Source organism: Acipenser ruthenus, chromosome 5 (assembly GCF_902713425.1).
Source record: "Acipenser ruthenus chromosome 5, fAciRut3.2 maternal haplotype, whole genome shotgun sequence".
NCBI classification, from domain to species: domain Eukaryota; kingdom Metazoa; phylum Chordata; class Actinopteri; order Acipenseriformes; family Acipenseridae; genus Acipenser; species Acipenser ruthenus.
Window position 1 is genome coordinate 84,305,917 of NC_081193.1, and position 14,687 is coordinate 84,320,603.

At 37.9% G+C, this 14,687-nt stretch overlaps 1 protein-coding gene across 2 annotated transcripts in view; it reads right to left on the reverse strand.

Moving 5' to 3' along the window:
• Window positions 1-14,687, reverse strand: part of LOC117403099 (SPARC-related modular calcium-binding protein 2-like) — a 61,906-nt gene that overhangs the window by 28,518 nt on the left and 18,701 nt on the right. The window contains exons 3-7 of one of the 2 annotated variants that reach the window (XM_034005059.3): window positions 10,019-10,125; window positions 9,190-9,289; window positions 7,625-7,669; window positions 4,286-4,336; window positions 3,712-3,786 (exon numbers count right to left, since the gene is read on the reverse strand). In XM_034005059.3, the coding sequence (XP_033860950.1) occupies window positions 3,712-3,786; window positions 4,286-4,336; window positions 7,625-7,669; window positions 9,190-9,289; window positions 10,019-10,125 (378 nt within the window). Of the gene's footprint in view, window positions 1-3,711; window positions 3,787-4,285; window positions 4,370-7,624; window positions 7,670-9,189; window positions 9,290-10,018; window positions 10,126-14,687 lie in introns of both variants that reach the window. The other variant, XM_034005057.3, reaches the window with a different exon arrangement.

Here is a 14,687-nt window from a genome sequence, read left to right on the forward strand (position 1 = left end):
CTCCCTTGCGGCTGCAAGGGATCAGGGTGATGAACTACCTGGACGACTGGTCGATCTGTACCAGTCGCAGGAAGGAGCAGTGGCCCATACAGTGATTGTGACGAAGCATCTGTTGAGGCTGGGTTTCACCCTCAACGATGCCAGAGCCAGTTAATACCGGTGCAAAGTACGGTCTACTTGAGTCTCTGACTGGGTTCCCTTACGATGCGAGCCTACCTGTCAGATGACAGAGTACTGTCTGACCCTGTTCAACAAGGGTTCACAGTACAATTGGTGTTGTGTTAAAAACTATTAGGTCTGATGGCCGCGGCTTCATCAGCTACCCAACTAGGGTTACTCCACATGCGCCCGATCCAAGTGTGACTCAGTGCCTTTCGGCTACACCCCATGTGCGACAGACACCATCGGCTGACCGTGTCTGGTCTATGCTGGGAAGCCCTACGCTGGTGGAGGCAAGCCTCTCACCTGAGCAAAGGTGTAAGGATGGGAGTTATACACAAACGTCAATTGGTGATGACAGACGCATCCAACTCTGGTTGGGGGGTGGTCTGGGCAGGCAGAGGTCTCTGCAGACCCTGGTCGGGTCGCTGGACATCCCTGCACATAAATGTGCAGTCCACCTCGCTCTTTAACATTTTCTTCCTGTGCTCCAGAACAGACATGTCCTTGTCCGCACGGACAACATGTCAGCAGTGGCGTACGTGAACCACCAGGAGAGCTTCGGTCCCTGGGGTTACACCGCATAGCCTTTTGGCTATTGATGTGGGCACAGAGGCAATTACTATACCTCCGGGCTGTCCGTCTTCCGGGAGTGGTGAACTGGGTAGCGGACCTCCTCTCCAGGAAGGGTCCTCACCCTTCGGGGAAGCCCATCGATCTCTTTGCCACGGCAGAGACGACCCATTGCCCCTGTGGTTCTTCCTCCACAGCTGCAGAGGTCCACTAGGCATCGACGCCCTAGCCCATGAGTGGCCCAAAGCATTTTTTTATGCTTTCCCGCCGATACCGCTGCTCTCTGCCTCCTTCGAGAAGGTCAGGAGAGACAAGGCGACAGTTCTCCTGGTGGCCCCTAGAAGGCCCAGGATATTCTGGTTTTCAAACCTCTGCCCATTGCTGCAGGGCCAGCCCTAGGAGATCCTGCTGCACATGGATCTCCTCAGTCAGGCGCAAGGCACCCTCTGGCACCCAGAACTGGGCAGACTCTGTGGGACAACTGTGGGTCTGGCCCCTGAATGGGACCATCTGTCCGCCTTAGGGCTCTCAGACGCAGTTGTCAATACACTGCAGAACACTAGGACCTCCTCCACAGGAGTGTTGCACGCCTATAAGTGTAAATATTTTCAAAACTGGTGCATGACCAGAGGTCATGACCCCAATTATTGCCCTATAGCAACTATTTTGCAGTTTCTGGCGGGTTGATCCACATCTACGTTGAAAGTGTACCTAGCAGCCATATCTGCATGCCATGTCCCCATTGACTCTGTTCTGGGCGCTCATATACTAGCAACCTGTTTTTTGAAGGGTGCTCCGTGGTTATGTCCTCCTAAGAAGGACGCTCTCCCCGAATGGAGCCTTGATATTGTACTGGAGGCTCTCACGAAAGCCCCGTTTGAGCCCATACACTCCATAGAGTTGAAGTATCTGTCTATGAAGACAGCCTTCCTCTTGGCTATCACCTCTGCAAAGTGGGTGAGTGAGCTACAGGCGCTGTCGGTGCACAGCTCCTGTATGCGTATTTGGGACGATGGCAGCAGGGTGTCACTATGTACAAACCCTGCTTTTCTCCCTAAGGTGATCACAGCCTTCCACATGAACCAGTCTGTGGAACTGGAATCTTTCCATCCACCTCCATTTTCTTCGAAGGAGGATAGGAGATTGAACTTCCTCTGCCCGGTGCGGGCATTGAGGTGTTATGTGTCATAGGACAAGAGCTCTGCGTCATTCTGACCAGCTCTTTGTCTGTCACGGGATACGGACCCTAGGACAGCCCCTCTTGAAGCAACGACTGTCGCACTGGATTGTGGACACAATCTCGACTGCATATGATAGTGCTGGCTTGCCCCCACCTGGGAGGGTAGACATGCACTCTACCAGAGGGTTGTCTACATCTTGGGCCCTCTTCAGATGGGCCTCGCTGTCCGATATCTGTACTGCGGCTAGCTGAGCTACGCTGCATACTTTCTCTAGGTTCTACCACCTTAATGTGGTAGATCCTTCTTTCCTTCATTAGGTACGAGGGTCCTTGAGGTTGCAAGCTCACACTGCTAACCCTTGGGTTGTGCGGTCATGATGTGTCCCTCATAAGCTACCGTTCCTTCTCCCTATCAACTGCTCTGGTACACTTTCCAATAAGTATGTTGTGGTGGTCGTCTTTGAATTGAAAGGGAACGTTAGGTTACTTACAGTAACCCTGGTTCCCTGAAAGAGAAGATGACCACCACCCAGCGAGGTCGCATCGTTCATCGTCACGGGTTCGATGCAAAAGAGATCATGGCTTCCATGAGCTGACTGTTTAATTCCTCAGTGGGCAGGACCGAGGGCGTCACTCCGGGAAGGGGCCAATCTGCAGCTCTGATATAAAGAGCTCAGTGAATACCTACCAATAGGCAGGCATATCCCATAAGTATGTTGTGGTGGTCATCTTCTCTTTCAGGGAACCAGGGTTACGGTAAGTAACCTAATGTTTGCATAGCTTACTTTGGTATTTTGCTGTCTGCCGTGCTTTCTAAGTACATGTAAAGGACTTGAAGATTGCAAGAGAGATTTGCTACCATATTACCACAGAAGCATTGTTTATGTCCATCGACCCTGATGTTGTTTCCTGGGCTTACGTGTGAGGCCTGAGGATAAGACGGGCTGACTCTTTAAAAATCTGCATTTGTGTGCCAGCAGAAAGGCCAAAATCACCTAGGAAATGTTTGCTGATAAAATAGAATATCTTTTTTTTACCATGAATATAGACAGACCCACGTTTAAATGAGGTTATTATTATTTGTTTATTTAGCAGACACCTTTATCCAAGGCGACTTACAGAGACTAGGGTGTGTGAACTATGCATCTGCTGGAGAATCACTTACAACTACGTCTCACCCGAAAGACAGAGCACAAGGAGGTTAAGTGACTTGCTCAGGGTCACACAATGAGTCAGTGGCTGAGGTGGGATTTGAACCGGGGACCTCCTGGTTACAAGCCCTTTTCTTTAACCACTTTGATTTGACTGGGTAATCCATCAGCCAGTTTTGTTTCTTTTACAAACAAACAAAAGTTAATTCTTTGTGAATCTGGCCTCATTTGTCTACCCTCAGTACCCATCTCTGCACTTGGTATCCAAGGAAGCAGTAATGGAATAAGGAGCTTCCTACTTCATCATTCAGCCTTTGGCAACATGACAAAGAATGTTGATTCAAAAAATGGGAAATCAGACATTCACATAGGAAATAAACCTAGAGAAAGAGTAACACAGACAAAAAACACGACTTGAAAATAAATTCAATCCCAGTGTTGTTGTTTCTTCAGGCTTCACCAGCAATCACCCGCAGTTTTGATTTTTATTATGGAAAAAATAATATATATATATATATATATATATATATATATATATATATATATATATATATATATATATATATATATATATATACACAGTATATATTCCGACTTTAAAATAACGCTAACCAAGGTTTTAAAATGAAATTTAATATCATTTCATACCTGGATTCCTAGTTCTGTTTGTCTGTCTGCTTCTGACTCGTTCAGTCCACAGTGATGGATAATGAGAGGTTATGTCTAAAAAGTGAAGAAACAATAATTAAGACTACAAACTGTGCAATTACGTAATTCTACCACTGCATGTACATTTTTTTTTTTTTTTTTTGTATTTTGGTTCTTTTTAACAAACATTACAAAGTCTCTATCGGTGTTGGTATAAACATAGCATATGTATAGCCCTACCAAACAATACAATTGCAGTCAGTTAAATTGCCATTTGCCAAATGACTGCATAAATAATAATAATAATAATAATAATAATAATAATAATAATAATAATAATAATAATAATAATGCTTTTAAAAAGACCAAATTCCCATTGGGCTTATTTATTTATTTTTATATGATTGATTTTTTTAGTATTACTATGCAGGACAGCCGCTATAAGAGCGTTACCTTTATTAAAAATGTGCACCGATTAATCTAGCCATTAATCAATGCTCATAAATTAACCGATGAAAAATCTGACTCGAGTGACAGCCCTGATATATATATATATATATATATATAATCTTACCTTCTTCATCCCCCTGTGGTTGTGGATCCAATGAAGCAGCGGTTGAATCATCTGAATTCAGAATGGAAAAGATTTGCAAGGAGACTACAATTATAAAAGTAAGCTATGTATTTCTACACTTACAGTGAATTACTGGTGATTTGCACATTGCCCGGCCAACAGGAAAGAAGAAGAAAGAAATGAGTGCAGTGGTAATGCAGTGCATTGTGGCACTGGGTGTGCAGCTACACAAGTTATGGAAACTTGTTCCCATGTCAGTTGTGAAACAGTGCTTTCCAAAGAAAGAGGCATCTGAGTCAAAGGGTGTTCTTGATGCGCTCCGCTGGTAGCAACTGGATGTGCCAAGGTCTGCTTCATTAGCTCAGAGTACAGTGCTGGCATCTGCCCTCTCTGTCTCTTCAACAGCCAGAGACAGACTGACATTACAGTGACGCAGCACTCTGTGGTGTGTTTGCTATTCTGAATATAGTGGAAAGCACACACATTGGTCTGTATATATATATATAGTTATGTGCACATTATTAGAACACCCTGTTGCTTCTGTAGTTTTGATTTGTTGTGCCCGTGAAAGTAAACCACCGGAACTGAACATCTTGGAAAATTGTCAAAATAGGCAAATTAATGATTGTCTAATTTAATTGATGGCTTTAATAGGCTACACATGCAATTCATTTAAAATCGTAATTGAAAAGGAACACATAGCCACAAATGGTAAAACGCAGGAGACTTTTTAGAAGTTGTTTAAAATGCCGAATTAAAGCACAAAGTGTTCTAACATTTTCACACATTAGTGCCTATTGTTTCTATATCACTGATTACTGACCGAAAAATGGAAATTCTCACACCCACAGGTTTTCATGCAGGTTGGTATATAAAGGATATAAATGACAAATTGTGAGTTGTTCTAATACATTTGCACATTACTCTATTTACATATTTTGGGCTACTTTAACTATACATATACAGCTATATTAAGATGTATAGATTATTATATAAACCATGATCAGAGATAAAATGTACTTAAACTTGGAAACATCCGAGAGGCAAATCAAGTACACCCAAAATCTCCCATGAGTTTTGATGCCGTACTAAAGCAGTAAAAGAGTTTTCCTGCTCCAGCTTGCCGCTTTGGGAAGGTGAGAATTTTTTTTATTCTGAAACAATACAAATCAGTGGTTTAAAAAAAAAGAAACCTAGATGAGAGGGGAAAAAAGGTAAAAGAGAAAAGTAACAGTACCTGAAAAAGAAAGACTCTAAGAGTACAGTAGAATATTTTCTGGGAACAATAACTCCTTTTCCTTCAGTATTATCAGCAAAAGCCTGCAAATGCATTTTATTTAAATCCTTCATGCCAAGGCCATTTAAAAAAAAAAAAAAAAGAACAGTTGCATAAATATAAAATGGTACTTTATTTGTAATAGCGTTGCATGTGTGCTTCAGCGTTACTTTAAGATTGAATAAAAATAACTTCACTTAGGAGTAAAATGTTGGCTGCAATCTGAAATGTTCAAACACAACGTTGTCCCCAGGAAGTACCTATAGTAAAAAAAAGACAGCATTGCTCTCAGACAGATGAATCACAGGAATCTCTTTCATACATAGAAAAGGCACCAAGAAACAGACCAGAGTTATTAAGGAAATCTTCAAGAAATAGATGTGATAAAGTTGAATTATCTGAAGAAAGGGAATCCCGCACATGGACAACAAGTTTCTAAATTTCAAAGAAAAGAAAAAAAGACAATGCTGTGAAAATGCCCCTTTACACAGTACCAAAATACATGAATCAAAGCAAAAGATAAATCTGCTTAATTGGATATTGTATTATAGCTGTTGCTATGTAGAGCAACATAACATATCTGGTAACTATGGATATAATTCAGTAAGAGAAGAAGTATGTTGCAAGCAAAACCATGTTTAAATGGAATGTGATCAAGAAATACAATATTACACATTCTCTTTTTTTCTTTTTTTACTTTGACCAAATTCAGGACTATTGACAACATATGGATACCAACTTGCAATGCTGAACAGTCACTTGTGTGACTTGTCATAACTCCATAGCAATTGATGACTGTTTTATTTGTTTTTTTACCAGGAATATTTAAGACACCCACAAATTTTTTTACCAGGTATATTTAAGACACCCACAAATTTAAGATGCAGCCTAAATTACCCACCCTCAATTTGAAAAAAAAACAAACATCAAATAAAGCTGCATTTACAATGATACAGTGCATTACAGTTCTGTGCTGCTTCTCATTCCCAGTCGGGATTACTCACACCTGTTTTTCTCCCTTTTTGTGAACTGTGTTATTACTTGATATGTCAAAAAATACGGAGGTCTGATCAGCATTTCTGATCTGTCCAAGCTGGTACTGTTAGAACTGAGCGAAACGCTGAAATTATAAAAGCTTCTCTTCGAATTCCTCAGGAAGCTAATGATGCTTCTTGGAAAATGGCTGCCTGTACGTCATGGATAATTCGAAATCGGGCAGTAACGTCTTTGTTCGTCTTTTCTTGTCTTTCGAGTCACGTTGCTGTTGGTGTACTCGGGTATTCACATCTTTTGTTGTCGATTTTAATATACACATCACTATACTCGAATTTAAGAAGAAAAAAATGGTTTAAAAAGTGCATTTTAAATTGGAAGGAATATGGTCCTCACTGAGAAACAGTTCCTTCCCAAGGCAAGACACATCACTTTACAATTGCTGCAAACACCATGCAACAAAGTAACCCAACAAGTAAGCATAGACACTCTAACGATGAATATTGGCAGCTATTGAAAAGTTTCTGTGCACACAATTTTGTTAAATGCTAAAACAATAAACAGTTTATTTTTGAAACATTGAAAATTCTATGTTAAATTACTAATGAACATGCTATAGAGTTTACAACAAAACATATTACTTACCATGCTGTGTTGTAAGCATTAAGAAAATATCAGTATTGTTTTGTCTTATTTTATTCTCTTTTTTGTGATAAGTCAGTTTTGATCTGCGATTTTCATTTCAGAATGGGTGATCAATGGACGATCACATGAACACTTCATGACACAGCAGCAGGCTTTATTTTAGGGATCAATGGTTATATACAAACTATACATTTCTTATAAGTTTTGCTATACAGGATTTATAATCATTAATAAATAATTCTATTTTAACATACTTTCCTTGTAACTACCAGATCCAAGCAGCTAACACTCAAAATAACATCTAACACATATTACAAATAATTGACTCTGCAATGTATGTAACTACTGGCGAAAGAAAAGGTCCAAACAGAGGTTCTTACATTTAAAAACAAAAATAAAAGAATATACATGACTTAGATATTTACCTGTTTTTCCGGCTTCTCTGCGGGGTAACTTTTCAGGTATTGCCCCTGAAGAAAAAAATAATTCAGAACTGTATAGGAACATAAACTAGTGCAGAAGACTTTTATCAATTACAGAACAAGAAAGATAAAAAGTCACGCACGGCCAGAAATTAACTTACATTTCTTTATCATTTGTCTTTATTACAGCAGTGAATAAGCCAGGATCCACTGTCCATCAATAATGTATAACACCTACTCCATTGTCTGGTAACAAGGGTCTCTAATTGCTGTGTATTTACATAGTACCGATAGTTACTTAGTAAATACATGTGTACTTACACGTAATTACACTGTTATTATGCATAGTTACAATGTACTTAATATGTACATCTTTTTGCTCAATATATGTAAGTATACAATTGTATCAGAAAAGAGTTTAAGTGAAAAAAGTGTATGCAATGCATAATAGCATTGTAAGTATGTGTAAGTACACATTTATTTACTAAGTAACTACTATGTAAATAAACAATAATTAGCGACACAATGCAACGTGTTACCGATTGTTTATATATTTATAATGATCTTTCTTTGGTAGATCTGGCGATGTTTTTTTGTTTATATATAGTAGTCTACAGTTTCCATTTAGATCTACACATTAGAGCAAAGATATTCAGCCATCACTTCTGTATGTCTCCTCATTTGCATGTTGTAAAGTTGTGCTAATCCAAACAATAAAATAAAATAAATAATTAACACCTTCAATTTGAAAAAAAAAAAGATTCTGTACTGTCGGAGAATTTGAGCAACTATTATAATATGTTTCAATACTGTAAAGCCATAAATATTTGTGACCAAAATATTTGGCGAAATACACCCATATTTTGCTCCAGAAAAGTTGGCGACCTGTTGCAATGTACGAAGTATGTATTGTTAGTGGAATTTGATATTCATGCCAAAAATATTTGCGTTTTTTTTTTAATACACAAAAAACATAATAAAAGGTTTGCAAATATTTATGGCTGTACAGTATTTTGCTCACACAAGTTTATGCAACTAGGAATACATTTTTATTTATAGCAGGCCTGTGATCCGCCAAAATCAGTATAATCATTTTCTCCAGTTTAAAATACTTCAACATGCAGTATTAGTTTCTGGACCACCGTTTGAACAGATGTGATCCTCTAAGCTGCTGTATGTTACATTGAACAAGTCTGTGTTCTCGGATTGGACATAATAAGTTAAATCTGTTACAGGAAAAGCTACACTACAGTACACTTTTAAAACAAAACAATACGTTTCCTGGGTCATATTCTCATACCCATCCAAGTATAGACAAATACCATGATATCATACGCACATCCTGTAGACCAAGAAATTGAAACCATATAGTGAACAGAAAGCAAATAAATAAATACAGAATCGCATATGAAATAATACAATATAACATGAAGGCTCAGTCAAAAATGTAATAGTAAGCATATTATATATATATATATATATATATATATATATATATATATATATATATATATATATATATATATAAATTTTTTACTTAGAGTGGTGGTTGGAAAGGTTGCCCTTACCTGGGCATCGAGGTGTTTTATTGGCTACTGCTGTGCCGCTGATGGGTCTTCCATTAGGAGTAACACACCAGCAGTAACCAGTGTAACTGTGGCACTGAACCTGGAAAAGGAACATATTTGAAAATGAAAATGCATTGCATGCACAATAAGTAGGTTTTTTTTAAAGTGTTTTATTCCCCAAAGCTTTTTAAATGTCATTAATTAAACATGTACCATAGTTACATATCAAACAGAGATGTGTCAAATGCCCTATATTGAATTTGGGCAGCAGTGGTTTGGGGAGCAGTGGAGTCGTGGTTAGGGCTCTGGACTCTTGACCGGAGGGTTGTGGGTTCAATCCCAGATGGGGGACACTGATGCTGTATCCTGTATAAATGGGTAATTGTATGTAAAAAAATAATATAATTGTATGTAAAAATAATATGATATCTTGAAAAAATGTGTAAGTCACACTGAATAAGGGCATCTGCTAAGAAATAAATAATAATATATATGTATAGTCCAGTACAGTACCTGCTCCCATGATTCAGACCATACAGCTGTGAAGTTGACCTGGTAACTTGAATTACACGTGACACATACCATTGCAATCAAAATAGCAACCAGCAAGCATCATCCTAATTGATTATCTGTCTGAAAAACTTCTCTGGTCTGATAAGCTGTTCCTTTACTCTAAACACAGCACAACACACCCTATCTCAAATTGTTCAAGCTGGGGTAAGAGAGTTCTGAACTTTTTTTATCTAAACAATTCTGAGTTGTTAATAGCTTTTAAGTTCTTAAAGAAGCTATCATCTTACATTGAATAATGAACATGTACTGCAGATACCTGACTGTATGTGCCATCTTCATTGCATTCAGGGACAAACACTTGTGGAAAGACTTTCCTTGCCTGCTGTTGGGTGTACTTCCTCTCTGCCACACATCTCGAAACCTCTAAAAGCAAAACAAAATTATAAGATGCAGCTCAGGTTAATATTCTATGAACAACTCATTTCGGAAGTTGCTGTATTATCTGGTGTCTGGGAAAATACCCAAACACCCTGTTCTTATTTGTGCAGCGAACTGTAAAGCAGTATGATGTTAACTGCTGAGTGATAAAACAATTAAGACACACAAACATAAATTCCATTCTGTGTGTTGCATCAACCAAAGAGTCAGATGTGTACAAAAAAACAATTCATGGATAACATGGCAGTACATATAAACAGTTGTCGGAGTAATTGCTCTATATTAGAATATCAGTAATAGATGGATGTTTGGTACAAAAAAACAAACCAAGCAATTTATTCATTCCCTCACCACAACAGTCTCTACAACAGCTCAGAGAACTGAAGATCAATGGGCATCCTCTGATCCCACGACCAAGCCAATTGCCTCTTTACCACGGGTATAGTCGAGCCCGAACACTGTTCCGGTACTTTTTTCTATAGGCCGAACCTTGACTTAAGAATTAACAACATTTACAGATTTGGTATGAAAATGCTTATATGGCGCCTGGCTGCTCTAAAGTCGGTGCCTGGGCACAGATGAAGTCATCTCTTTTCCATGGGGAAATCAAATTAGTCTTTCTGTGCCTTGCCATGAATTCCCTACGTGCCACTTTTGATGGTACACTCCGAATCTGAGTTTCCGATAACCGCCAGAGACTCTCTATACAGCAAGGATAGTTTACATGTTTTCAGGGTATTGGCGCAGCAACAGTAAATCAGCCAAAAGCACCACTTTACTTTTAATTTGTAGTACCCAACACTCTTAGGTGAAATGCAGAAAAAAAGTCAATACCTGTCATATAGTATATAAGAGAAATAAATTGCCAAAGTAAGGTAAAAATGTCCTTCTTTTTCTCCTGTTTTTTTTTCAGAATTTTGGAATATACTGTATATATATATATATATATATATATAGCAAGTAGGCACAACTGTAAAAGCAGTGGGAGTCAAGGTTGCCCCAATTGTTTCTACTAACTTGGCTTGTGTTTTTCAGGCACAATAAAAGCGAATCGAACTTGCATCAAAAACACAAGCCAAGTTAGTAGAAACAACTGGGGCAACCTTGACTCCCACTGCTTTTACAGTTGTGCCTATTTGCTTGGTGCTGGCCAAATTTGCCCCAATTGTTTCTTTTAACTTAGCTTGTGTTTTTGATATCTCCACTTTAAATGGCTGGGCACTTTTGATAACTTGGCGTTTTTTTCGTATCTCCAAATTGTTTTTGTTTCAGATATACTATACAGGGCATCATGGTGATTGAAGTTCTGCCCTGGTGATGACCTCATAATCAAAAGGAATAGATAAGGGCGTCTGCTAAGAAATAAATAATAATAATAATAATAATAATAATAATAATAATAATAATAATAAAAGCCAGCCCTGCAGTTGTGTCTCCCTAACCCAGGGGACACACCAGATTCAACACAGCACTCTATGAAATCCCCAGCCAGGATGAAAACCTGCCGGTATGACTCACCCTGCACACCACACAACAAACAACCAACGGATTTGCTTTCCGTTTGTGTCCCCCATCATGTGCATGTTAACAATTTATTTCAAAACAACTTTCCTTATTCCCACAGGCAAACAGTCACATCCTTTGTGATTGCTAAAGTAGCATTGGTTTTTGCATGTCATTTGGTTTGGTTTGAGACACTAAAATCTGGATCATAAAAAAGCTGGATAAATACTACTCTGGATTTACAATTATTATTTTTTTATTTTAATTTTTTTTTACTATTTACAGTATAAGCATAGTTTAAACCCTTATTTCCATGTTAAGTTCTGCTACAATAACTGTATTTAATGATTTTTTTAAATATATAAATCTTGTATTTCTATTTTAAAGACGAAATGTTATTGCTATTTAATACTAAGTTTTAGCTGGCTTTTTAGAATTTCCATGATCTTAAAATGAAATGATACATTGTGTATCTCTGGACTGAACAACCCAGACATCACTTGGGCATCAAGGTTTGCCGTTGAAGGTGTGTTTTATGGTGTGTTATATGGAAAACTACAAAGCTGTATATAAGTAAATATGTTAAAGTAACATTATTCAACAGGTTTCATTCGACTTTATGAAGCATTTGTTAATTCTACAGAGTGATGCAAAACTTGCGGCCATAGCTGTAAGATTAAAGTGATTTGAGTTCCCTGCCAGAACCACAGCTTTGTTTACTTAAGTACGCTGGCAGAAGCAAGCTTCTCAGTTTGGAGCAGATTGCTACTTTAATGTGGTAGCAGAGGAATACTTTTTTTTCTCTAAAAGGATAAATAACGTTGTTTGTCATTTAGCACAATGCTTAAATTGAATTGGTTTTATTTTTTTAACTAGCACCACAGTCCTACCTGTAGACCACCTTTATAGATAGATACCTCACATAAAGTAAAGTAAAGATTTACTCAAAGGTCCATTGTCCACTGTCACTTTGTGGGATATTTGGAATAGTATTTTCTTTCATAGTTCCTATCTTGGATTTCAGGCAAACTTGACATCAATATACACTATGGGTCTGGTTTTCCACTTTGGGCAAATTGCTTTGTAATACATTTACTATGGAGGGGGAAAGTTGTCTACGATTTACCCACAGGGGAAAATATAGGCCATGGTCCTTTTTATTGCAAGGCTGGACTTCCAGCTTCAGTGGAAAGTAAAAGTGTCCACTTCCTTAGGAATCCTCACACATCAGTGGAAAAAGTTACAAAAAGTTGAATCATCTGACTTATAGAAAACAAATGTGATGCCTGCTCGGCAATTTTAGACAAGCAGCTTCAGGGATCAGCTGGCTACAAAACAAACCTTCTGTATGCTTTCAACCACAGTAACAGTTGCAACTCATTTTACTGAAGGCTTGCAAAACTCCCATTTTCCAAGGACTTGTGTGTGCACTCAAAATCCATTATTGGATTAGCAGCCTCCACTAGACAAAGAAACTTGTATTCCTTCCTCTACCGCTTCTTAGCTGGAATCTTGAGAACTAGTAAGCACAAGTGCCAGCTGACATGCGGGTGTTCCGTTGTCGCTATGGTGCTTTATTAAGGCATGTAATCTTAGTTTTCTACCAAGGACATTTTTCATGAACAACTATTCATTGTTTTTAAAAGAATATTTCAATGTGTTAACTGGGTGATAGAGCTCAGTGGCGTTTCTGGGCAGAGATAAACCAAAACATCTCCCGACAGCCTCAGTATCACTGAATGCCCTGACCTTTCTTTATTAACTAGGTCGTCATTTAAAAAAAATATATAAAACAAGCAGCCGCATGGAATTTGACAACATTGTTGATAATTTCACAGCTCCCAAGCCCTTCTGTTCATTTTCCCTTCTGTTGTGTGAAATGAATGTGTGATGGTGTTTTGCAATAATAATGGATTTTTAGTAAATAATAGAATGATTTGAGGTAGACATCACAGAGGCTGTAGAGGGTGGGAATGGTATGCTGATGGAACTTTTGGATAATAGAGTTGTACTGAGGGTTTTCAAGATATTCCCTTTAAATGTAATAGTTTGACTACAATTTTCAGCAATTGGTTTATTTATGTATGTATGTATTTTTGCGATAATAGCAGACACATGTTTCAGCTTATGATAAAGGCCCATTTGTGAGTAATTATGGAGGAAAGTTAGTGGCACTTACATTAAGCGTCTCCAATTACTGTGCATTTTACATAGTTGTTACTTAGTAAGTACATCTGCTTACACATAATTACAGTGTTATAATGCACAGTTACAATGTACTTAATGTGTAAATCTTTACGTTTATGAGCGAGTGTTTAAAATAATGGAATATAGATCATTTTGCATACCTGTACCCAGAAATATATCATTTTGTGAGAGATTTTTTTAAAATTATTATATGAGTGCCATATTTTCAATCAATTCCTCTATTTAGTTAACTAAAACCACTGAGGACAAGTTATCATTTTGTGGTGGCATGTCCAAGACATTTCCCAAGCTGCAGCAGTACACAAACACAGTTTCAACATTTCAAAATGTTGATTTTGAAACGTAGCCTGTCGTTAGCAAGCTTTTAGTTATTTGACAAAACAATTCACACAAGTAACACACCGCAGAATTCAGTTAGCACTGACTGGCTCTTCGTGTTCAGGTCTGAGCCCTAGTGAAGGGCTTTCCAGGAATCTCGAAGGCACATTCCTCCAGGGAGACTGAAGCAAATTGGACTCCACTTACAAGCCAGATTCCAAGATTATTCGATAACCCCAAGGAGAACTGTAGAACTATTTGAAGAGGATGGATTTTAATTTTTCAAGAACACTCAGCAAAGCTTTCTAAGGTTTTTTGTTTTTTTTTCTAGGTTTGACATATGGCTTAATACCATGTGGTTTTAATAGAGCAAACTAATAATAATAATAATAATAATAATAATAATAATAATAATAATAATAATAATAATAATAATAATAATATATATTGTGAAATTGCAAACCTATATTCTGCCATTTAAAAAAAAAAAAAAAATCCCATGTAAAATGTTCATATTT